This window comes from Telopea speciosissima, chromosome 5 (assembly GCF_018873765.1).
Source record: "Telopea speciosissima isolate NSW1024214 ecotype Mountain lineage chromosome 5, Tspe_v1, whole genome shotgun sequence".
NCBI lineage: Eukaryota > Viridiplantae > Streptophyta > Magnoliopsida > Proteales > Proteaceae > Telopea > Telopea speciosissima.
Genome location: NC_057920.1, coordinates 30,789,027 through 30,813,820, shown reverse-complemented (window position 1 = coordinate 30,813,820; position 24,794 = coordinate 30,789,027). Strand labels below are relative to the sequence as shown.

General features: G+C 39.8%; 1 protein-coding gene across 4 annotated transcripts in view; it reads left to right on the top strand.

Moving 5' to 3' along the window:
* The window catches only part of LOC122661368 (isoamylase 1, chloroplastic), a 144,038-nt gene that overhangs the window by 98,320 nt on the left and 20,924 nt on the right, over nt 1–24,794 (top strand). For 3 of the 4 annotated variants that reach the window (XM_043856746.1, XM_043856743.1, XM_043856744.1), the window contains exons 9-13: nt 1,841–1,912; nt 2,006–2,132; nt 6,160–6,246; nt 6,408–6,500; nt 6,960–7,118. In XM_043856746.1, coding sequence (XP_043712681.1) covers nt 1,841–1,912; nt 2,006–2,132; nt 6,160–6,246; nt 6,408–6,500; nt 6,960–7,118 — 538 coding nt within the window. The remainder of the gene's footprint in view (nt 1–1,840; nt 1,913–2,005; nt 2,133–6,159; nt 6,247–6,407; nt 6,501–6,959; nt 7,119–24,794) is intronic. The other variant, XM_043856745.1, reaches the window with a different exon arrangement.

Below are 24,794 nucleotides of genomic sequence, written 5' to 3'. Positions count from 1 at the left end.
ATCACAGACTAATACCAAACCAAAATCAGACTTCAAATCAGATCAGAGAAACAGCAATTGATTGATGGTTGTAGGAGTACTTGAGTATTGATGGAGAAGAAGAATGAAGAAGATATGACTAAGCATTCCACCTTGCTCCAACTGGAATCCCACCAGCCATTAATGGTATCCCACCATATAGCACCACATCTCACAGCCATCTGAGTCTCACAGAATAAAAGAGAAGGCTCAAGCTAAAATCTCATTAATCCTCTCGTGCCAATTGCCTGCCCATCCCCAAACCACTCCAGCCTTCTCCAACCTGGTTGATGGATCTTCTCCTTCGCCGGACCACCTCTCGGAGTCTCTCCCTCCCAATGGAAACCCTTTGCCTCCCCCTCTCTCCGTTCCCCCTCAGGTCTCTGTTGCTTCTCATCACCCCATTCATGTCTACCATCGACGTCATTTAAGCGCTCCTTCTTTCCGCAAGAAGCTGCCCATCTGGGAGTATGCCGCAACCAACATTGAGAAGCTTTCGCCTTTATGGATACCCGTAACCATGTTTGTTGCCGAGATATTTTGCTATGACATAATGGGCTCTCTTAAGTTGAGTCTGTTGAGTTGTATTTAAGTTGGGGCTTTTTGGCCGCTTATGTTTTCCGGGTTCTCCCCTTGTAAAGGCATGGCCTTGCTCTTTGTTCCCCCCCCCCCCCTTTTCTTTCCTTTTGGTATTGAATTATATATTCATTCAAAAAAAAAAATTCGTGTACAAGGCTGTAGCCCCTGACAAACTTATATAGAAGACTCAAAAACATACTCAAACACTAAAAAGGAAAGGCCTAACCCAATCCTTAAATAATAAGGTAACATAAATTGACTGGAAACTAAAATAATGAAAGAAGCCGACTCAAAACATGAATCTAACTAAACTAATGAAGTAAATCTGGTTTTCCTACTTGCTACCCATATTTTAGGCTCATTAAATTGGCCAATTACAAAGTAAACCCATGGGATCAACCCAACCCAAAGCTTATTTTCAATAACATAAGCCCTTCAGGTGTCTTATCTGCATCACCCTCTCTTCTCTTTTCTTCAAGTCACTATCACTGGTAGTGTCCCTGGGTAGCGTTCATGGTCCCAGAACAGCCCCTCTCTTCTTCTCCTTATTCTCTCTTTCTTCCCTATTGTAGACTGCTGAAAACGACAAACCAGCAAGCCTTTTCAACCCTGATTTGTCAGAAAATATTTCTGATCTGGGCCTGTGGAGCAGCCGATCTGATCTGTGATTCGTAATTTGGAATCTTAGTTAGCTGGCTGCATCATCATCACCCTCCCTTTCACCTGCCCCGTGCAACTCTCTCTTTCGATGCTGACTCAGCTCTCTCTTGGTTTATTGTCTTTGATGATGGCAAGCATGTAAGAAACTGGAGGGGCTGTCAAAGTGAAAGGCACAGAAGTGGTCGCTGAAAATGCTAGAGACGCCTTGGTACTTCCGGAAGGTTCGGTTACACATGTTCATCATGCAGGTTGCCGGATCAGTTGGATCCTGCGATCCAGATCGGACCACCCGATCCAATTAACGAGTGCTTGAATCGGTAGGAATCAGGATCGGTGATGCTGATTCCGATTCAAATCATGTGATCCGCTGATCTGATTCCAATTCCAATTCCAAGTCATTAAACTATGTCTCTGAAACACTTCAAGTAGAATCCAGAAGGTTGATTCTGTCCTTACTTTTTATCAACCATTAAAGCTTTCAGAACCCTTCATTTTCTGTTTCCGATTGTATTGTTTCAATAACGTGTTTCAATCTTGCAACATAGAGTTTTAAAGGTCTGCATTTTACCACTTTATGCAACAGATATTGGGTTACAGAGATGCATGTGGATGGCTTTCGCTTTGATCTTGCGTCTATACTGACCAGGAGTAGCAGGTTTTTTGCTATGGTCTATGTCATTTATTTCAGTACGCATTTAAAACTTAAAATAGTCTGATGTATTGCTTTTCTTACTTTTCTCCTTTCCAGTCTTTGGGATGCAGTTAATGTATATGGGAATCCAATAGAAGGCGACTTGTTGACAACAGGCACTCCCCTGAGTAGCCCTCCGTTAATTGATATGATCAGTAATGATCCAATCCTTTGTGGAGTGAAGGTACCATCAAGAGTAGTTCCTTTTCTCTATCCATGTGAAAAAGCCATGATTTTTATTTCATTAAGTGCAGCTGAATAATAAAGATACCATTAGCAAGTATTCTATTTATGCTTTTTCTTGCAAGCCATATAAGTTTCAGTAACTTCTCTCCTTAGATGTGAACTACATTTTCTATCTCTTGCTTCTGATAATTTTTCTGCCGGGAGTCTTTTCTTAGTTTAAACTCAATTTCCAAAGTTCATGTTATATGTGTGGCATATGGGAGTTGAATAGGAGGAGAAACAAAAAGTTTCAGTCATCTAGAAGCTTGATTTCAGCATACATCCCTAGTTTATCTGTGTAATATCTGTGTGATTGAGCTGTAATTTTGACTTAGAAGAGATTATAGATTTTCTACGAAGTATCTATGCTTACCAGTTGATAAGGAGATTTGTTGTATCACGAGGACATCAGTGTATGATAATAGGATTATTTTTAGCACTTTTCAGTTTTCTACTATATATGCATTCCAAGGACTTAATCCCCTCCCCCTTGCACTTCTCTACAAGGTTTTAATTTTAGCAGGGTAATCCATTTCACCCCTGCCAAAGCCAAAATATTTCGGTGAAATGGACAGAAATGCCCTTTTCGTCTCCTAAAAAGTGGAATTTGTGCATGAAACTTCAGGAACTGTCAATTTAAGCATAAAATACACATGTTTGAATAATTAAACTGGAAAAAAAAATCACCCAATGTTTATAGTGTATGGTGTAGCCTACTGTATCCTTTTCTTACATAACTTTTTTTTTTTCTTACATAACTTCTTACACTGTTGAATCAATAGTTAACACAACCATTACATACATACAAAGTTAAGAATGCATTTACTTTTAATCAGTTAACACTTCAACAATTTCAGATTTATCCTTGAGCCTTATATTTTTTTTCCAAATAAGACTATTTTTTAATATTATTAAGAAGTAAAAATTACCTATTTAAAATAATTAATTAACTATGGGATGACACATTAATAATCACTTTCAGATTTTCAGTTGAAAACATAATAGCAATAATTTCATAAATTTTCATGATTTTTTTACTCAAAACAGAATACTTTTCTTTATTTTCCTTTAATTTTTTAAAATTTTTAAATCATTTTTTTAACAGAAAATTAAAAAAAATGAATTTTTCGGGCAGAAAATTAAATTCACCATCATACACTTGCAGATTGGCCCAAGGATCGAGATTTCAGTTTCAATGCCAGTTTCAACCCTAGCCAAAACATTTATATCCCAGGTTTCAACCAAAACCTGTTTGAAACCTGGGATTTTGCTGGGCTACATCCGAACCTAGGTTTTGAGGCCCAGAAAACAGTTTTTTGATCAGGGTTTTTTTTTTTTTTCTTCTTCTTATTTTTAACATTTTACACCTATTACATGAATTAGTTTCACAAAAACCACCTAAAATGGTTCTTGTGGTTTGGACCCAAGTTTGCTGGTATACGTTGAATGTTGCTATGCACTTGCCCCTACTATAAACGCTACCTACATATGATTTAGCTACTGGAAATGTAAATATGCAATTTAAACAATCAAAACATACATTAGATAAGGAAAACACAAGTATACACTCACCACTCAATACATGTAGTTTCTTGGCAGGTCTAATCCACGAGCTGCATACAACTGAAGATTTTGTTGATGCTCCTTTAAACGCTGCACATATATATCACACGAGGCCATGACACATTTTGTGCCCAGCACCATATCTAATGTAGCTCTAGATAGGAGGCAGTCCTACTAGAGACCAGGTGAACAATAATCCTGAAATTAATCAGCCGATTAGGGCAAAGCAGGCTGACTTGACTCAAAACTAGGGTTAGGTTTATGAATTTGGGGATGGGTCTTATATAGTTTTAATAGGCAGACCTAGGGGATTATTACGGTATAAAAATATCAAGGTTTAATTAAGTTTGAAAATTATGCAGAATTAGGGTTAGGGTTTCGGATTTTAGAAATTAGGAAAAGCTATGGAATTTAGGGTTTACAGTAAGGTTTTGGAGTAGGGCTTTGGATCGAAGGTAGGGGACAGTGGAAGGGTAACTCGACTGGAATTGGTTGGTTTTTGATGGTGGGAAGTATAAGATCTAAGAATTGGAGTTTTAGGGCTTAATGGGGAATGAAGGGGATTAGGGTTTTAACTGTTGGAATGGGCTGTAGCTGAGATCGAGTGGAGGGAGGTCTTTAACGGGGATGTGACTGTGATATGGGCTGAATCTAATGGAAGAATAAAGCTGTGAAGGGATTCTAGGGTTTAATGGAGTTAGGGTTTTATGGGAATCGATTATGGGAGGTTGGAGGAAGGAAATCTGCAGAGAATTAAAATTAACTCACTGATTAGAACTCCTTCAAAGACAGCAGCAGCTTGAAGATAATCTGAAGAAGAACCTCCCGATCTACAAGATGCAAGGAGTCACTGGAGTCCACCAGCCCTTCAACCTTGATATGACTCACAAGGCTTCCTTGATATGACCCACAAGGATTACTCTCAAAGAGCAAACAGCAGCAGTCATGGCAGCAGCAATAGCAAACGAAATTTTCAAATCTAGATTGTGTGGGGGAGCCTCCCACGTTTTATTATAAATAATAGGCCAAGGGCCTCATTCCTAGATCTATTGCAACTCTATTCTCTCTTCCAAAATCGTGGAGAGGTATACTTAAGTAACTTAAAACAATTAAAAGACATAAAAAGACCTAATTGTCCCTAGTAACTTAAAACAATTAAAACAACTTTAAAACACTTGAACTAACAGATTCCTTAAGAACCAATAAGATTAAAACAATCTCAGCCAATAGGACTAAGTCCTTAAGGCTGCTAAAAAAAACTAAATATAGAACTGAAATAAACTATACTAAGGCTCCTACTAAAACCCTATGATCAAGGGGGCTTCTTTAGGTCATGGAAACTTGGATCTACATCAATGTCTATGTACTAATTCTCCAAAAAAATAAATGTTGGGGGGAAAAGCCATTACCTTTGAGCTCCAATCATGCAAATCCTAGTTGTAGAAGGGTTGGATGAGTAGAAGAATCCCAAAAAGTAGGAAGAAATCAAGCGGTTTGGCTAAAACTGCAAGTTTTTGGTAAATCCCCCTTAGCAATGTCAAAACTTGCAAAACTCCCAGCTCTCGGTTGAAACCAAGTGTCGAAACTTGTGAAACTTTCGAAACCCGTCAAAACAGGGTTTAAACCTGGTACGAATCAATTTCGACCATTGGTTTCGTCTTGAAAAAGGTCGAAATTGAGCTGTCTTGGCCGAGATTTAGAACCTTGGATTGACCTTTGGTGTCTAACATATATAAAATTGAGCCCCAACAGAACTGTTTTGACTATTTTTTTAAAAATGTTCCAAAAAAAAAAAAATTCAAAACATATAATTAAAATTTTGAATGTTCATGCAAAAAATCCAAACTAACTACATGAACTTGTACGTTGGCCTATGGTGTCTAACATATAAAAAGTGAACCGCAACAAAGCTATATTGACCCTAATTTTTTCAAAAAATTGTTTTCAAAAAATCTCCAATTTCAACAGCATATCAAATTCATGTTAAACACTTGAGTCATGAACATTGGATGTTAATATGATGATCAAGTACTACTAATCATGCAATTCAAGCAATGAAACCCAACAAATTTGAAGGAATTTGGGGATTTTGCTTAAAACTCAAAGTTTGGGGATAATTTAGGCAAATGATGCTTCAAATCCACCCAAATGTAAAAAATAATGCTCCAAATTGGAAGACTTAAGGCTTGATGCAGTGACAAATATAGGTAATCTGGGCAGAATATGGGTTTCCCCAGAAATTTTGAGCTCATTGGTGGTTTAACAAGAGGAATGGGTGAAACTGTCGAAATGGGGCTAAATGCATCAAAATAAAGGATTTATATACCTTCATTGTATCATTTCACTGAAATTTTATTCATTTCTGCTTCTTGGGAAACCGCAATGAAACACAACTGATTTTGTATCTTTCATATCTTATACAGCTTATTGCTGAAGCATGGGATACTGGTGGGCTTTACCAAGTTGGTACATTTCCACACTGGGGTATTTGGTCAGAATGGAATGGGAAGGTCTGCTCACATTCTTCTTTACATCATTTTTTTCCTACTGCTCCAAAAGTGGGACTGGAATTTTGTACATAAAGCATCAAGTGTAATTCACTTTAAAACATATTTCTGTCCTCCCTGAACTTTACCATATCTTAAATTCATATTTCCTTATAATTTTCCAGTATCGAGATATAGTTCGACAGTTCATCAAAGGTACAGATGGATTTTCCGGGGCTTTTGCTGAATGTCTTTGTGGTAGCCCAAATCTATACCAGGTGATTACTTTGTTGTACTTGTTCCCGTGTACTAACCAAATAGTGGAGTTTTATTTTTCTTATCTATGATAGATCTGAACCCTTATTGGCAAGGATTCAAGGGTCCATGGATCCAGTCATAGATTGGCTCGAATCATATTGTCATCAATAAGGCCGATACGATCCTAGTTTCAGCAAGGATCAGGGACCCTGCTTGTTTTCTGTGAGGATCTATTGACAATCGGATCCCAGCTCTAAAACCTTTTCTCCCTCTCCATAGTACCCCAATGTGAAACTTGCATCTCTTTATTTTTTTTGAAATTGATGGAGTCCATCCAAGCTTAAAATATTAGTTTTCTGTTATTTTTCCTTATTCATTTCCAGTGGTGTGAATTATTGTGGAATTGCTGTGGGCTTACATATTTACATATTATATATGCAAAAGTTATTAAGGTATGCTCTTCACTTGGACTGAAACAGGGAGGAGGAAGGAAACCTTGGAACAGCATCAACTTTGTATGTGCACATGATGGATTCACTTTGGCTGATCTTGTTACATACAACAAGAAGCATAACTTGGCAAATGGGGAAGACAACAATGATGGAGAGAATCACAACAATAGCTGGAACTGCGGACAAGTAAATCTTAATAATCTTGTTTCGATGTTGTGGTTTATTCCTTGTTTTGAATTTGATGCTTGTAGATGAATCCGTAAACCTTTCTAACTTGTCATCCACTGTCATTCACCAAGAAGCTAATTTGCTATTTGTATCCTCAGTTTCTCTTGGTTTCCACTGCATCATCGTACCTGTGTAAGCATTCTATTCTCTCCTATGTATTAAAAGTGGGAAATTGCATCAGAACCAGGGCTGAGTTATAATTTGTGGAAGAAAAAAATTGCCATCTCCCATGCCAGTAAAATTCCACTATCAGTCAGTATTCTTCCCCATCATGCTTGAAAGATTTATCTTGTCTGTTAAACTTCCAGAGGAATAAATTTAGTTCTCCATACTAGGGGGGAAAAGGGAAAGAAAATAACAAATAAATACATAAAAGAACCTTTCTGAAACTAGTGACATCTGGGTGAGTTTGTCTTTTTTTTATTTGCCCCTCACATGAAGAGAAAAATAAGAAAGGGGTGTTGACATTCTTGGTTGCAATCTATCCTCCCCATTTCCTCCTCACTTTCAGTAGATATGAAGAAAGAGTAACAAGAATGAAGCAGCAACTTCAACAAATATTGGAGGAGTATCTAGTGGATTGTGTCCTTTTTATAAATTAAATCGCACAATTAAAGTTAATGAGACAAACAACCACAAGAGACAAGCGATTTATAGTGGTTTGATTCCAAGAGTCTACGTCCACTCCTCTCAACACTTGAAAGAATTCCACTAGATTTTTTTTTTTTTTTTCAGTACAATAGGTGGGAATCAACATCTTTACACAATCTTATTACAGGACAAGAGAATCTTTACAACAATCTTAAGAGGATCCGTGCATAGAATCTTTTAAGGATAAGAGCATCCATGCAATGAATTTTCTAAGGATAAGAGTATCTATGTAATGAATCTTTTAAGGATAATAGTATCCGTTCATGAAATCTTTTAAGGATAAGAGTATTCGTTTGCAATCACCTAAGTGCAGTCTAGGCTGATGCACCTTAGTTTGATCAAGAGTTCTACCAACTCTTAGATCAATACTAAGATTCAAATAAACAAATAAATAAAGGAAGAAGAATACCTATTTTCGGAATATACTCCCTGTGCAAAATGATAAGAATGTATGTGTGCACAAAGTGAAGGCTATCTCAACACTTCTTTGATGAGACGATTAAAGGTGCTATGATGCAAGCCTTCAACGGTTTAGTTTATCCAAAAATTAGATCTTATAATGACGACACTCAACTCCAAAGTTGTTGATAGAAGGACAAATAACCTTTAATAAATGCTCTCCAATGAGTAGTATTGAATGCCTCAAAAGATGTGTAAAGTTTGTCCTTTAGTCGCCTATTTATAGACAAAAAGTGTGAGAAATTTGAATATCAAACGGTCAAAGAAATTATCATGTTTTGGGTGTACCGGTCGACATGTTCATGAACCGGCTGGACCATTGAAAGAGTCGTTGGACAACCGGCTTGATACCAGCTGGATATTCTCCAGCCAGTTGGATCAACCGGTCAGATCGGTTACCAACCTCTGTGCAGCAGGTTAAGGAAACCGGTCAGACCAGTCCAGCTACTGATTGGTGCAAAACTAGCCCTGTTTTGCTTATTTTTGGTCTGGTCTTTGGGGCTTTTACACCGATGGTCTTTTTACATATTTTTTGTCCTTTCAAGGGTCCTTGGGCATTACCTAGTGTTCATCTAGGTCTATGCTTGTATGGATATGCAAATAACAATGCAAGTGTTCTCAAACAGTCTAGGTCACTAGGTACACAGTAGCATCTTTGAATCTTTGTCTTCAGTCTTCAAGTGTATCTTGGCTTCGACTTCTATCGTGTCTTTTGCCTTGACTTGACTTCAATGTTGCATCTTGTCTTGAAGCTTTACTTTAGCTTGACTTGATAATCTAGGTTTGTCTTGTCTTCTCAAGCCATGAGTCTTGATTCTTCTTCAAGTCTTATTACTCCAATAGAATAGTTTCTTGATTGTTATCATTATGAGTACAAAGCTTTGCATACATGTTAAAGATATTCAAGTATTTGTTATAATCAAAACTAAGAGTTGGACACTTGAGAATGTGAGATTCTTAAATGGGCAATTCCCCAACAGAGTTTGGTTGGGGGTGGTTTGGTTGTTTAAGTTGGCAAATATTGCCTGGAGTTTATGATTGGGAAGGAACAAGAAAGAATTTGAAAACTATGCTGAACGTGCATGTTGGGTAGCCTTAGAGACAGAAAAATGGTATCTTAGGCTTCCAAATGTAAAGTGTTTGCTGGTCATTCTGCCTTTGACATTAGGTGAAACTGGAAAACTTTATATGTAAGTACCTAATATTATGATGATATATTTGGACACATCTCTCATCCTGGAAAAAGAGAAAAGGGGTGGGGGGGGGGGGGGGAGAAAAAGATTTACAAAGGAATATTAAATTATATTTATTTTATTGAGTTATTGTCTTATTGATACATTGCTTTATGTAATCCTTATACATTGAGAGAAACCCAAAGTTGATCCATGTTTCCTAATACCTTGCTCAGAACCTGTATATTTTTTTTTGGTTGCTATTTATAAATGCTACTTAGTTCAAACATCTTAACAAGTTTAGCCTTTGTACCCTTTTCTTTCTTTAGTGATCAAAGCAAACCATTTTTTTTCTATAGAGTTTACCTGGGTTACTATACATATAACAAACTCAGCCTTATCCCAACTTAATGGGGTCGGCTACATGGATCCAAACAAAACAAAGTAGGGAAAGCAGAGTTTAAACCAAAAAAGGGAAAGAAAAGATGGGAAAGAGAGATGGGGAAAGAGATGAGAGATGAAAAAGGAAAAGGACAAATAAAAGATGGGAAATAAATAGAAAAATGAACAATGAAAGATAGTAAGAGAAAAGAGGCATAGCTCAGCCCGTCAGGAGAATCTCAGCTAAATGAGGTCTGGGAAATGGATCCTTGCCCTCCAGCAGGCTCTATCTGAGGTCATACTTGCAACAAGCCCTAGCCTATGCTTGTCCTTCCTCACCACTTCTCCTATGGTCATTTTATGTCTGCCCCTAGCTCTTTTAGCTCCTTCAATCGGAATCATATCAGCCCTCCTTACTAGGGCTTCGCTAGGCCTCTGTTGAATATGGCCATACCACCTTAAACGACTCTCTCGTAATTTGTCATTGATCGGGGCTACTCCCAAGTCTGATCTAATATGTTCATTCCATACCCTATTCTTCCATGTTTTTCAACACATCCATCTTAATATCCTCATTTCTGCTACACAAATCTTTTCAATATGATACTTCTTAACTGCCCAACAGTTTACCGATACATCATGGCTAGTCGAACAACAGTCTTATAGAACTTTCCTTTAAGCTTTAAAGGAATAAGTCGGTCACACAACACTCCGGACGCACCTCTCCACTTTATCCATCCCACTTTAATTCTCTGTGAAACATCATCCTCTAAGTCACCTTCTTTATTTATGATAGACCCTAGATATCTAAAATAGTCACTTTGCGGTATCTCTCTTTCCTCAATTCGCACCATATTAGTATCCATCATAGTGTGACCAAAATTACACATCATATACTCCGTCTTTGTTCTACTAATCTTAAGGCCCTTTTGTTTCCAAGGCTGATCTCCATAGCTCTAACATAGCGTTAATCCCTTCTTTTGTCTCATCCACCAGAACGATATTATCGGCAAAGAGCATACACTATGGGGCAGTTGGATTTTAGGTTAGAAGAGTAATTTGGAAGAGGAGAACAAGATGGGGGAGAAAGTAGAAAAGAGGAGAGGAAGAAGGAGACAAGGAGAAAGAAGGGAGAATATTTCAGTTGTAATCTCTTGTGTTGGAGATTATTCTCTCCACACCTATATTACTCCAATAACAACTCTAAACATATTACATCCAACCTCCCTAGGGAGGTAAAAGGTAAAAAGAAGAAAAAGAATAAATTACATACCAAGGGAACTAGATCAGGTCCAGTTCCTCAAGTACCCCTAGAACATAAATTCTAATAACTTTTAACACTCCCCCTCAAGTTGGAGAATAAATGTCATGCATTCCCAGCTTGCATGGGAGAGTACCAAACTGAAGAGAGGCAAGTGTTTTGGTGAAGATGTCTGCCAATTGATCACCAGTCTTTACAAAAGGAGTACAAATGCAGCCAGAGTCTATCTTCTCCTTGATGAAGTGTCAATCAACTTCAATGTGCTTGATTCTGTCATGCTGTACTGTGGGCAATACTAATGGCAGCCTTCTTGTCATAGTAGAGTCTCATAGGGCCTTCAGTGTCAAACCCCAATTCCTGAACTCGTTTTTTCAACCATATGAGCTTACACACTCCATGAGCCATAGCTCTAAACTCTGCCTCTGCACTGGATCTGGCTACAACAGACTGTTTTTTACTTCTCCATGTAACCAAATTACCTCCCACAAAGGTAGATAGCCGGAGGTAGATTTCCTGTCTGTAATGGATCCAGCCCAATCGGCATCAGTAAAACCTTTCACTCTCAAGTGGTCATACCTGGGCAACAGTCCTTTCCCTGGAGAGGACTTCAAATACCTGAGAATGCGGTACACAGCATCTAAGTGGCATTCTTGGGGGCATGCATAAATTGACTCACCACTCCCACTATATAAGAAATATCTGGGCGTGTCATAGAAAGGTAGATAAGCTTCCTAACAAGCCTCTGGTACTTTGCTGCATCAACAAGGGGGGGACCACAATCTTCTCCTAGTTTGTGGTTCTGCTCAATAGGAGAGTTTGCTGACAACCTAACATCCCTGTCTCTATCAATAAATCCAGAACAAACTTCCGTTGAGAAATGTTGATCCCTCTTGGACCTTGATACTTCAATTCCCAAGAAGTACCTCAAGGGACCCAAATATTTGATTTCAAACTATTGCGCCAATTAGATCTTCAGTTTATCTATCTCAGTTGTATCATCTCCAGTGACCACAATATCATCAACATAAACAATAAGGGCTGTGATTGTACCATTTCCCCGTTTGGTAAAGAGAGTGTGGTCAGCTTGGCTCTAAGAATATCCATTCTTCAGAATGGCTTGTCGGAAGCACTCAAACCATGCCTTTGGTGACTGCTTGAGACCATATAGTGCCTTCTTGAGAAGACACACTTTCCCTTCAGCTGAAGGTATGTTGAAACCTGGTGGAGTTTGCATGTACACTTCCTCTTCCAACTCACCATGAAGGAAGGGATTCTTGACATCTAGTTGATATAATGGCCAATCTTTATTGGCAACCAATGATAAAAGGACTCTTATAGAGTTGTGCTTAGCCACAGGAACAAATGTCTCCTGATAGTCAATTCCATAGACTTGACTGTACCCTTTGGCCACCACCGTTGCTTTGTATCTCTCAACACTGCCATCAGATTTATACTTGATTGTGTAGACCCATCTACATCCAACTGGGACACGTCCCCTGGAAAGATCCACCAATTGCCAAGTACCATTCTTTTCAAGAGCCATCATCTCCTCAGACATAGCTTGTCTCCACTTTGGGTCAGACATAGTATCAGTTACATTCCTGGGAATAGAAGCAGTAGAGAGAGCAGCAATAAAAGTAAGACCTGTAGGAGAAAGAGCCTCATAGAAAACAATATGGGCTATAGGATTAGTACAAGCTCTTTTCCCTTTTCTAACAGCAATAGGAAGGTCTAAATCAGATGGAGAAGAAGGAATGTCACCTGATTGAGGAGAATGAATCTTAGGGTGTGGATCTGGATCCAAAGAGGACTCTTGGTAGGTCTTCTTTCCTTTACTCTGCAAGCTTTCACTTTTTTTGTACTTAAGGTGGTAACCCTTCTCCTTCTCATTACCAGAACCACTTTCAACCAATTTAGTATTCCCACCTGATTGATCATCAGTATCAGCCACATCCACAGTCCTGTGTTTCCCAATGTCAAGCATAAAAGGAGAGATAGGGAGAGGAGGATGAAGGAAATCAGCAGCCTGTTCACTTCCACAATTCTCCCCCTGAAGAGGATGCCGAGAAGGGGCAAAGAAAGGTGACATCTTTGGAGAGAAGGCACCGACGAGAAGAAGGATGATAACACTTGTATCCTTTGGAAGAAGAAGAATACCCAAGAAAAGAGACACTTGAGAGCTTTAGGATCAAGTTTAGTGCGATGAGGTTTGTTGACATGCACATAACATACACAGCCAAAGACTTTGGGAGGAAGAGAGAAAGCAGAAACCTGTGGAGGTAAGGTTTCTAAGGGAGATTTGGAGTCAAGGAGTTTGGTAGGAATGCGATTTATAAGAAAAGAAGCAGTGAGAAGAGCTTCAGACCAGAAGGTCTTAGGAACATGCATGCCAAAGAGAAGACTCCGATTGACATCCAATTAATGGCGATTTTTCCTCTCAGCCACCCTATTTTGTTGGGGTGCATCAACCACACGGTAGCTGATGAATAATGCCATTGTCAGTAAAAAAGGTTTGGAAGCCACCAAACATATACTCTTTCCCTTTATTAGAACGAACAATTTTGATTCGAGTATCAAACTGAGTAAGAATCATCTGATAAAAATTCTTAAAGGCATCACAAACATCACTTTTATGCTTCAAAAGAACAGTCCAAGTAGCACGAGAAAAATCATCAACAAATGAAACAAAGTAACGATAACCAAATAAAGAGGTAGAGGAGGAAGGTCCCCAAGCATCAGTATGCACAATATGAAAAGGAGAAGCAGATCTATTGCCATGATATGGATCAGATGAACGACAGTGTTTGGCAAACATTCATGGTTCACATTAAAAAACATGAGAAGAAGCAATAGAAGAAAATAAGTGAGGTAATTGTTTCCTCATTACAACAAAAGATGGGTGGCCAAGACAACGATGCCATAACATAACAGACTCCACAGAACTACTATCATTACGTCCACACACATAAGGCTGAGCTGTGGGCAAACAAGGTTAAAAAAGATAAAGGCCTTACTCCTCACGGCCACTACCAATAATCCTCTTTGTCACCAAATCCTGAATAGAAAATGAGAAGGAAAAAAAAGTGACACAACAGTTTAGAGAGTCAAATGACTCGCAGATAAAAGATTAAGAATAAGGTTAGGGACATGTAGAACAGAGGTAAAAGAAATGGATGATGTAACAGGGATACTGCCCTTACTAGAGATGGAGGAAAGGGAGCCGTCAACTACTCTAACCTTATTCTTACCAGAGCAAATGGTATAGGAATCATAATAATGGGACGTACCAGTCATGTGATTAGTGGCACCAGAGTCAATAACCCAAGACTGGGCTGTAGTAGAAGCTGAGGTGGAGACCTGCAAAGCTGAGGATGAAGAGGAGCTAGCCACAGTGCGTATAGGAGATGTGCTCAACTGTGACATAGCCCTGCGAAACACTGCATCTGCCAAAGTGGAGTCATCCTGTGTAGTATCTGCCTCAGTCATAATCGAGTGTGCTCCTCGAGCTCCCCCTCTACGGCCTCCACGAGCATCATCTCATATACTAGGGGGACGGCCATGAAGAGTCCAACACCTATCCTTGGTGTGTCCAGATCTCCCACAATGATCACATTTGAACCTGTCTCTGCCACCTCCACTAGCACCACCTGTCTCTACTGCTCTGTCTTCCCCATGAGTAGGCCCTTGGCCTCTTCCACCTCCATGGGTATCCCGAAAAGAGCTAGAATTGAGAGCTGACCTCTCAAGAGATGATGCTGGTGCTGGTTCCATAGCAACACGTCGAGTCGCCTCACTCTGTAAGTAGCTACAATCCTCATCAAGAGATGGAAGAGGGGACCGACCCAAAATCTGGAGCATGATTGGTTCATAATCAGGATTCAGACCTCCAAGTAAAGTGAAGACACGCTCATTTTCAAGAGTATGATGTACCTTTGCTTCATCCTATGGGTTAGTCAATTGAAGATCCCTGTAGTGGTCATACTCCTCCAAAAGACTAATGTAAGCGTTGTAGTACTCAGAAATGGTTCTGTCACCTTGCCTCATTGAATTAATTTTTTGGTGAAGCTGATAAACCTTGGCAGAGTCACCTACCCTGTCAAAGGTCTGGGAGACACTGTCCCAAATTGCCTTGGTTGTTTCCTTTCGCATAAACCTTCTCCCGATCTCAGGCTTCATGGAGAAGATGAGCCATGTCATGACTGTAGAGTTCTCTATTTCTCATAGGTAGGAGAACCATGCTCTGGGGCTTTAATAGCACCTGTAATATACCTAAGCTCCCTTTGCTCCTAAGGGAAAGCTTCACTGAGTGTGAGCAGTCCAAGTAATTAGTGTTATCAAGCTTCACAATCGAAATCTGTGGATGTGTGTTCTCATAGACCAACTAAGGAGCCATTGGAGTGGGCTGTGAGTCAGCCGAGCCAAGTGTAGAAGTATCCAATGCAGCCATAGTGTAGGGGAAACGGCACTTGACCATAAACAAGAGTGCCAACAACAAATGGGGAGTGCACACTCAACCCAAACAAGGATCCCAACATAGAAAAGGATTCCAGCACGGAAGAAAACAAGTAAAAACTGGATAAACCTTCACCCTAACACCTTCCAAGAAGCAAAATCAGCATGAACAAGCTCCAAGGCCTCAAATACAGGTATCCATAATCACTCCATAACCAAGAAAAAGGGCCATTGTACTCTAAAGACAAGAACAAGAGAGTTGCAGCACTATCGGGTTTACTTGGGCAGAACGGAAACTCACGAAACTGAGCTATGCTCAAAAGAACTCAGCAGCCAGCAAGAGGGAACACAAGAGGCATGAAGAGGACCTAAATACGATCCTAGTGAGCTGCTCCAAGGTCCAAATACATGCTGAGATGCAGACAAAACAAGGTTGGCAACTGAAAACTGGCGGAAACCCTAGCTGAGTCTTGGTTGTCTTCAACACTCCATGGAAACTTCAATGCAGCTCAAATAACTTCCTCCATCATTGAAATAGGTTGTGTAGAACCTCTCAGACCATTTCAGCAAGCTTTATTTACATAGGGTCCTCTTCCTTGGAATCCCTTGAGTTTTCGGATTCCAAAGAGAGGGAAAAAAAGAAGAGCAAAGAAATTAATGAGACTCTCAAACCAGTAGCTCTGATACCAAGTTGGATTTTAGGTTAGAAGAGTAAGTTGGACGAGGAGAACAAGATGGGGGAGAAAGTAGAAGAGAGGAAAAGAAGGAGGAGACAAGGAGAAAGAAGGGAGAATATTTCGGTTGTAATCTCTTGTGTTGGAGATTATTCTCTCGACACCTATATTACTCCAATAACAACTCTAAACATATTACATCCAACCTCCCTAAAAGGTAAAAAGAAGAAAAAGAAGAAATTACATAATAAGGGAACTAGATAAGGTCCAGTTCCTGAAGTACCCCTAGCACATAAATTCTGATAACTCTTATAGGGGCCTCGTCTTGAATGCTCGTGGTTAGTTCATCCATGATAAGCGCAAATAGATAAGGGCTTAAGGCAGATCCCTAATGTAACCCAATCGTAATTTGGAATTCCTTGCCCTGGCCTCCCACAAATCTTACACTAGTCACCACGCCCTCATACTTATCTTTAATTACTTACACATATTTACTCAACACTCCTCTCTTCACCAGAGTATGCTGGATTAAATCTCTAGGGACTCGGTCATAGGCTTTTCCAGGTCAATGAAGACCATATGGAGATCCTCCTTGCTATCTCTATATCTTTCCATAAGCCTCCTCAATAAGTAGCTAGCTTTTGTTGTGGATCTACCTGGCATGAAGCCAAACTGGTTCACCGAGATATGAGTCTCTTCTCAAACGGGCTTCAATAACCTTCTCCCAAAGTTTCATAGTGTGACTCATATGCTTTATGCTTCTATAGTTATTACATCTTTGGATATCACCTTTATTTTTGTAAGTTGGGACTACAATGCTTCTCCTCTATTCGCTTGGCATCCTCCTTGTGTTCATAATCATGTTAAACAGCTTGGTTAGCCAATAAACCCCACAACCTCCTAGGGTTGTCCACACTTCTATTGGGATCTCATCTGGGCCTAGAGTCTTGCAAGCTTTTCATCTTTCTTAATGCTTCTTTAACTTTCGCCACACTAACCTTTCTTGCATAACTATGATGTGTGGTATCATGTTGAATAGAGTACTCGTTTGGGCCATTGCTACTCAGCCCATCTCCATTAAGAAGGTTACAGATATACTTGTCCCACCTCTTCACAATGTCCTCATCCCTAACCCACACTCTTCCAACACTCTTCCACCTGGGATACTATACATGATTCATATTTTTAGTAGACATGTAAAACTCATCGAAGTTTCTTTTTCTCTTTTTCCAGGATGAGAGATGTGTCCAAACTCCAAATACATTGGATATATCATCAAAATTGTAGGTACTTACATATAAAGTTTTCCAGTTTCACCTAATGTCAAAGGCAGAATGACCAGAAAACCCTTTACATATGGAAGCCCAAGAAACCATTTTTTCTTTGTCTCTAAGGCTACCCAACATGCACGTTCAGCATAGTTTTCTTTTCTACCCTCCCTTTCTTTAGTGATCAAAGCATACCTTTTTTTTTTCTATAGAGTTTTCCTGGAATACTATACATGATTCATATTTGTAGTAGACATGTAAAACTCATCGAAGTTTCTTTTTAACATTATTACTAATCCAAGTAATCCAGTTCCAGCAACAAGCATGGCGTCATATATTTAAGGAAGTTGCTTTTATTTATAGAAATGTGCATAACTAAAAAAAATGTGAAAAAAATTGTAGACAAATCATTATATTACGAAGACTGCCCAGGAATTACCTAAGGCTCCGTCTAGTTGCAAGTAAATGGAAACAAAGGGAAAATTTTAACAAGGGAATGGAAACCTTTGCAATTGTGATAAAAAAAAAAGTTTCCATTTTGTTCTTTCTATATTTCATTTCGCTTCCCTCCACTTTACTTCAAATCGGATGGAGCCTAAATAAAAATCCTTAGCAATATTGCTTAAAATTGTATAGTTCTGGCATGCATTGTTTCATGAACCTCCGTGATGTGTCTATGAAACTCATCTGCCTCAACGCTTACCCGTACATGAGGGGTAATGGTACCAAGTCAATGGGTCTCTATGGCTGAAGACCTAGCACGATCTCAAAAGGTGTGTGACTGGTGGTGCAGTTGATGAAACTGTTATATACAAACTCTGTAATGCCAAGAATCAAGGACCACATCTTCTCTGTGGCTCTGATACGAAAATAATGAGATCCTAATAACCTACTGTTAGAGACAAGGAAAACCAATAATAGCAAGACCGCAGGTAAGGAATAAAAACCAGAATCAGATATATTCTGTATCTCGCAACAGAGTAAACTGGTGGGGACAAAATTTTTGTCGAAAGTATCCGTGGTTATGGGAAACAAGTCTTCAAATTTTGATCAACATCCAACGGCTGGATGTGAAGTTATGGGTCAGTCACAGAATTAGCAAGTGTCCAAAATCAGAATTAGAAATTAGGCCAAAACTAGATTTAGAAAGTCAGGAAACAGCATTTCAATAGAGATTAGTAATCTGGTCAAAGACAGCATTTGAATAGTTAGATTCTAGGTTTAGGAAATAAGAAGGGAGAAGGAAGAGATTGGAGGAGGAAGAAGATAGCAAGAGAAGAGAGTGTTTGGCTGTAATCGATTGTGAATAGAGAGACTTCTCCATTCACCATATATTCATTAATCACAACTAATATGGAATTACATCCACCTCCCTAGGGAGGTAAAAGGAAAATAAAGAAATAAAGAAGAATTACATAATAAGGCAACTAGTGATAGAACTAGTTCCTAAACTACCCCTATTACATGACTTCTAACACTCCCCCTCAAGCTGGAGAATATATATCATGCATTCCCAGCTTGCTTAGGAAGGAACTAAACTGAGGAGAGCCAAGATCTTTGGTGAAGATATCTGCCAACTGATCACCAGTCTTCACAAAAGGAGTACAAATACAGCCAGAGTCTATCTTCTTCTTGATGAAATGCCTATCAACCTCAATGTGCTTAGTTCGGTCATGTTGCACAGGGTTGTGGGCAATACTGATGGCAGCCTTGTTGTCACAGTACAGTCTCATGGGCCCTTTAGTGGCAAACCCCAGTTCTTGAACAAGTCTTTTCAGCTAGATGAGCTCACACACTCCATGTGCCATAGCTCTAAATTCTGCCTCGGCACTAGATCTGGCCACAACATGCTGTTTCTTGCTCCTCCATGTGACTAAGTTACCTCCCACAAAGGTACAATAGCCGGAGGTAGATCTCCTGTCTGTAATGGAACCAGCCCAATCGGCATCTATGAAACCTTCCACTCTCAAGTGGTTGTGCCTTGCATACAATAGTCCTTTCCCTGGAGAGGACTTCAAATACCTTAGAATGCGATACACAACATCTAAATGGCCACTCTTGGGAGCATGCATGAATTGACTAACAACTCCCACTGCATAAGAGATATCTGGCCGAGTCATAGAGAGATAGATAAGTTTCCCCACTAGTATTTGATACTTCCCTGCACCAACAAGGGAGGGACCACAATCCTCTCTTAATTTGTGATTCTGCTCAATAGGAGAGCTAGCTGGTTTGCAGCCTAACATCTCTGTCTCTTTCAACAGGTCAAGAATAAACCTCCTCTGACATATGTTGATCTCTTTCTTGGTCCTTGATACTTCTATTCCTAAGAAGTACTTCAAGGGACCCAGATCTTTGATCTCAAATTGCTGTGCCAGGTAGCTCTTCAATTTACCTATCTCAGTTGTATCATCTCCGGTGACCACGCTATCATCAACATAGACAATGACAGCTGTGATAGTACCATTACTCCGCTTGGTAAAGAGAGTATAATCAGCTTGGCTCTGGGAATATCCATTCTTCAGAATGACCTGTCGGAAACGCTCAAACCATGCCTTTGGTGACTGTTTGAGACCATATAGAGCCTTCTTAAGGAGACACACTTTCCCTTCAGCTGAGGGCATCTTGAAGCCTGGTGGAGTTTGCATGTACACTTCCTCTTCCAAATCACCATGAAGGAAGGCATTCTTCACATCCAACTGATATAAAGGCCAATCTTTGTTGGCAGCTAAGGATAAAAGAACTCTTATGGAGTTATGCTTGGCCACAGGGGCAATGTCTCCTGGTAATCAATTCCATAGACTTGGCTGTACCCCTTGGCCACCAACCTTACTTTGTATCTCTCAATACTGCCATCGGATTTATACTTGATTGTATAGACCCATCTGCATCCAACTGGGACACATCCCTTGGGAAGGTCAACAAGTATAGACCCATCTACATCCAACTGGGACACGTCCCTTGGGAAGGTCAACAAGTTGCCAAGTACCATTCTTCTCAAGTGCCATCATCTCCTCAGACATGGCTTGGCTCCACTTTGGGTCAGACATAGCATCAATGACATTCTTGGGAATAGAAGCAGTAGAGAGAGCAGTAATAAAAGCAAGGCCTGTAGGAGAAATTGCATCATAGGAAACAAACTGGGATATAGGATTAGTACAAGTTCTTTTCCCTTTCCTAATAGCAATAGGAAGGTCCAAATCAGATGGAGGAGAAGAAATGTCACCTGATTGAGAAGGATGAATCTCAAGATGTGGATCTGGATCTGAAGAGGACTCTTGCTAGGCCTTCTTTCTTGTATTATGTAAGCCTTCACCTTTTTTGTATGTAATGTGGTAACCCTTCTCCTTACCAGAACCACTTTCAACAACCAAATCTGTATTCCCCCTTGGTTGATCATTAATCTCAATCACATCCACAGTCCTGTGTTTTCCAATGTCAAGCAGAAAAGAAGATGTAGGTAGAGGAGAAAGGAAGAAATCATCAGTAGCCTGTTCACTCCCACAATTCTCCCCCTGAAGAGGATGCTGAGAAGGAACAAAGAAAGGGACAGATTCAAGGAAGGTAACATCCTTGGAAATGAAACTTCGGCGGGAAGAAGGATGATAACACCTGCACCCCTTGGTAGTAGAAGAGTACCCAAGAAAGAGACACTTAAGAGCTTTGGGATCAAGTTTAGTGCGAGCATATTTGTTAACATGCACATAACAAACACAACCAAAGACTCTAGGAGGAAGAGAAAAGACAGAGGCCTTGGGAGATAAGATGTCCAAGGGAGATTTGTAGTTAAGAAGCTTGGTAGTGTCACCCACTCTGCAGAATGAGCCCGAGCTCCCCCTCTACGGCTACTACGACCTCGCATACCAGGAGGACGACCATGGAGAGACCAATACCTATTCTTGGTGTGTCCAGTGCGACCACAATGATCACATTTAAATCTATCTCACCCAACTCCACTGGCAGCAACTGTCTCCACAGTACTAGCTTCCTCACGGTTAGGCCCTGGGCCTCTACCACCTCCACGGGTGTCTCGAACAGAACTAGAGTTTAGGGCTAACCTCTTAGATGGTGCTGGTGGTGGTGCCATAGTAAGTCGCCTGGTCTCTTCACTCTGTAAGTAACTACAGACTTCACTAAGAGAGGGAAGGGGAGACCGGCCCAACAGCTGGAGTCTAACTGGCTCATAGTCAGAGTTCAAACCACTAAGCAAAGAGAAGACACGCACTTTTTCAAGAGTCAGATACACCTTAGCTTTATCCTCTGGGTTGGTCAAATGAAGGTCTCTGTAATGATCATACTCTTCCACAAGACTAAGGAACGCACTGTAGTACTTAACTATAGTGTTGTCACCCTGTTTCAATGAGTGGATTCGTTGATGGAGCTGATAGACCTTGGTAGTGTCACCCACTCTGTCAAAGGCCACATAGACACTGTCCCAATAGCTTTGGCGGTTTCCTTCCTTATAAATCTTCTCCCAATCTCGAGCTTCATGGAGAAGATCAACCAGGTCATAACTGTCACACCCCGGCCCGGTTAATAAGGGCCAAGTGTGGCGGGATGTCTCTGACATCCAACCAATCCCCAGGGATCACAAGTGCAGTACCCTATTTACAATCATTGCTCACAAATACAGTAATCAGAGGCAGCGGAAACAATTAAATAATAAAGGTAATATCAGTAGTAAGAGAAGTGTATGTGATATTTCATTTATATAAAGGACAAAGCTTGTGATACTACTATACAGTTCTCAAAGGTACTACAGGGTAAAACTATACAAAAACTATATTATATCAATATAGAAATATTTATAAGCATAAAAGAGTGGGGAGATAGCCTGGACTGTCAGGCCAAGATCAGAAGATTGTGCAATCATCACATGCGCACAAAGTATCGTGCACTTCAAACTCCAGCGTCGCAAATCCATCATTAAAAGTAATTAAATCACCTGAAAAATAGGGATATCCACAGGGGTGAGCTCTCAACTGAGCCCACTAAGGAAATGCATGCAAAACACAACACAATAATTCATGATGAATGTGCTAATCTAGCATGCTCCTAACATGGATACTAAGTCTCATGTGGTATAAGTACTACTGTGGTAGATGCCAACCTCGAAGAGAACCCCTCGAAGAGAACCAGGAAGGCATGACACAAGGCAGCTAACCCAACAGACCCCCAATGACCAACCGGAAAGCATGACACCAGGCAGCTCCAGACGTCGGTCACCCGAGCGAAACCATTCTACCACGGTGAGGACCCGCCAGGAAAGCATATCACCAGGCAGCTAACCCAACAGACCCTCAATGACCAACCCTACTGTTTGTTCCCACAGCAGAGTACACACGCTAACATGGGATAGTGAATGGTACCCCGGCATACCCTTCGGCTGTACCACGGGTTGTCCAACACCTTACCCCCTGTTGGTAAGGGGCGTAGTACTGGGTTATGATATAACAGCCTAGCCCAGTGCAAACTATGCATGATAGCACATGTATGAATAGCTGAATTTAAATAGAACAGTACTTCTCCAGTAATAATCATCAGTAACAAGTAAATATCAGTGCAAATGCAAGATGCCAATGCAACCTAATTCACATGCAGATTCTAATGCAGTAAATAAAAGCTAATAAACTATATGAACAGGATAATTTTGATGATGCATGACATGGCAATCCGAACAATAACAAATTAAAATGATAAACACTCCAAAATTAAAGTCAGAATTCCCTTACCTGAAGTTGTAGACTAGACTAAGTCAATTACCCTTCAAAGATCCCAGCAATACAGACAAGAATAGAGTATACCACCCAACACAGTCCTAAAACATTAGAAAAGATCAAGTGTTAGGGTCAGAAGGCAGTCTAAGGTCTAACCAAGAGTCTAGGGGCATTTCTGTCAAAAAATATTGGACCGGATTCAGAGGGCAGAATTGGGGTTTTGTTCCTAATGGTCAGATCTTGACATGCATGGGCTTAATTTCATGGTTTCACCTAATTCTAAGGTGGGTCCATTTAATTGAGGGTCCAATTTCATGATTAATTCCAAAATTGAAAATCAATTTGAGGGGTTTAACAAATTAACCCAAACTGATTATCAAGGATTTGTTAATTGAGTAAATCAACAGAGAATTGGGTTTCTAAGCTGAAATTCTCAGGTCATAGTTACATCTGAACCATTCTTTGGTTCAAAACAAGGCTTAATTACTGAAATTAATTTAATAAACCTAACATTTCTAAGCTTTAATGGCTGATTAGGGTTTAGGAGTTAATTAGGACTGAGATTAGAGAAGAACAAGATGGGAAACAGCAGAAATTAGGGGTTTTGGTTAATTTAATTCAAAATCATTAACCAATTTGAGAAAATTGATCAAATTAACCTAATTCACTATGCTAGGGTTCATTAGGTTTCATGTTTCAGCTGTGATTTGAGGTACAACAGGAATTATACAGCTTAATTCAAGATCTGATCCTCAATTGGGTCTAATTAAAAAGGTTAGGGATGGGTCTTAGCTTATTAAACCAATAGGTTGAGCTTTAATGGAAGAATTTGTTATAAAGATCAATTAGGGATAGAGAAATTAGGAGAAGAAGATGGGTACAGCAGGAATTTCTGCTTACCTGAGTACAGCAGTGAGAAGAGATGACGGCAGCCTTGATTTATGCAGCTAAGTTGTCAATGGAGGTCCAAAAACTTCAATTTCAGGTGTAGGAACCAAGCCCCATGCAAAGCCCTCACTTTCCTTTCTTCTTCTCCTCTTTTCTTCTCTTCTCTTCTTTTCTTTTTCTTCTCCTTAGGCTGGATCGATTTTCCTCTCATTTGATTTTGTGAATAATAATAAAGATAGATTGATATATATATGTGTACTGGATTGACTAAGGGCTGTTTGGTTTTAATAAAGCCAAAATCAGATTCCTAAAATTAATTCCTAAAACTAATTTTAACCAGAATTTCGTACTTATTACATTAATCTAACCATAGAGTGATGTCATATGACATCATGGGTAATCCGAATACGGGTAAATGTTAGGAATAGGATTCCTCACTGGGGATGTGGGTCCCACAGAGGTAAATTTACTAAAATACCCCTATAACTCTAATCGGTCAGTACGATACACTATAAAATACAAATAAATTGTACTTACAATGGGTTTAATTGATGGAGGGGTTCTACATGCTGTCCAGCTAGTAGATACGACACAGGTAGCTTAGGTGTAGGGTTCCATTGGGGTTCTCTAACTCTAGAAGGGCGAGGTAGTTGGCTGTTCGAAATGCCCTTTATAGACGAGTCATGAGATTAGTCGAAATTTCTTAATCGA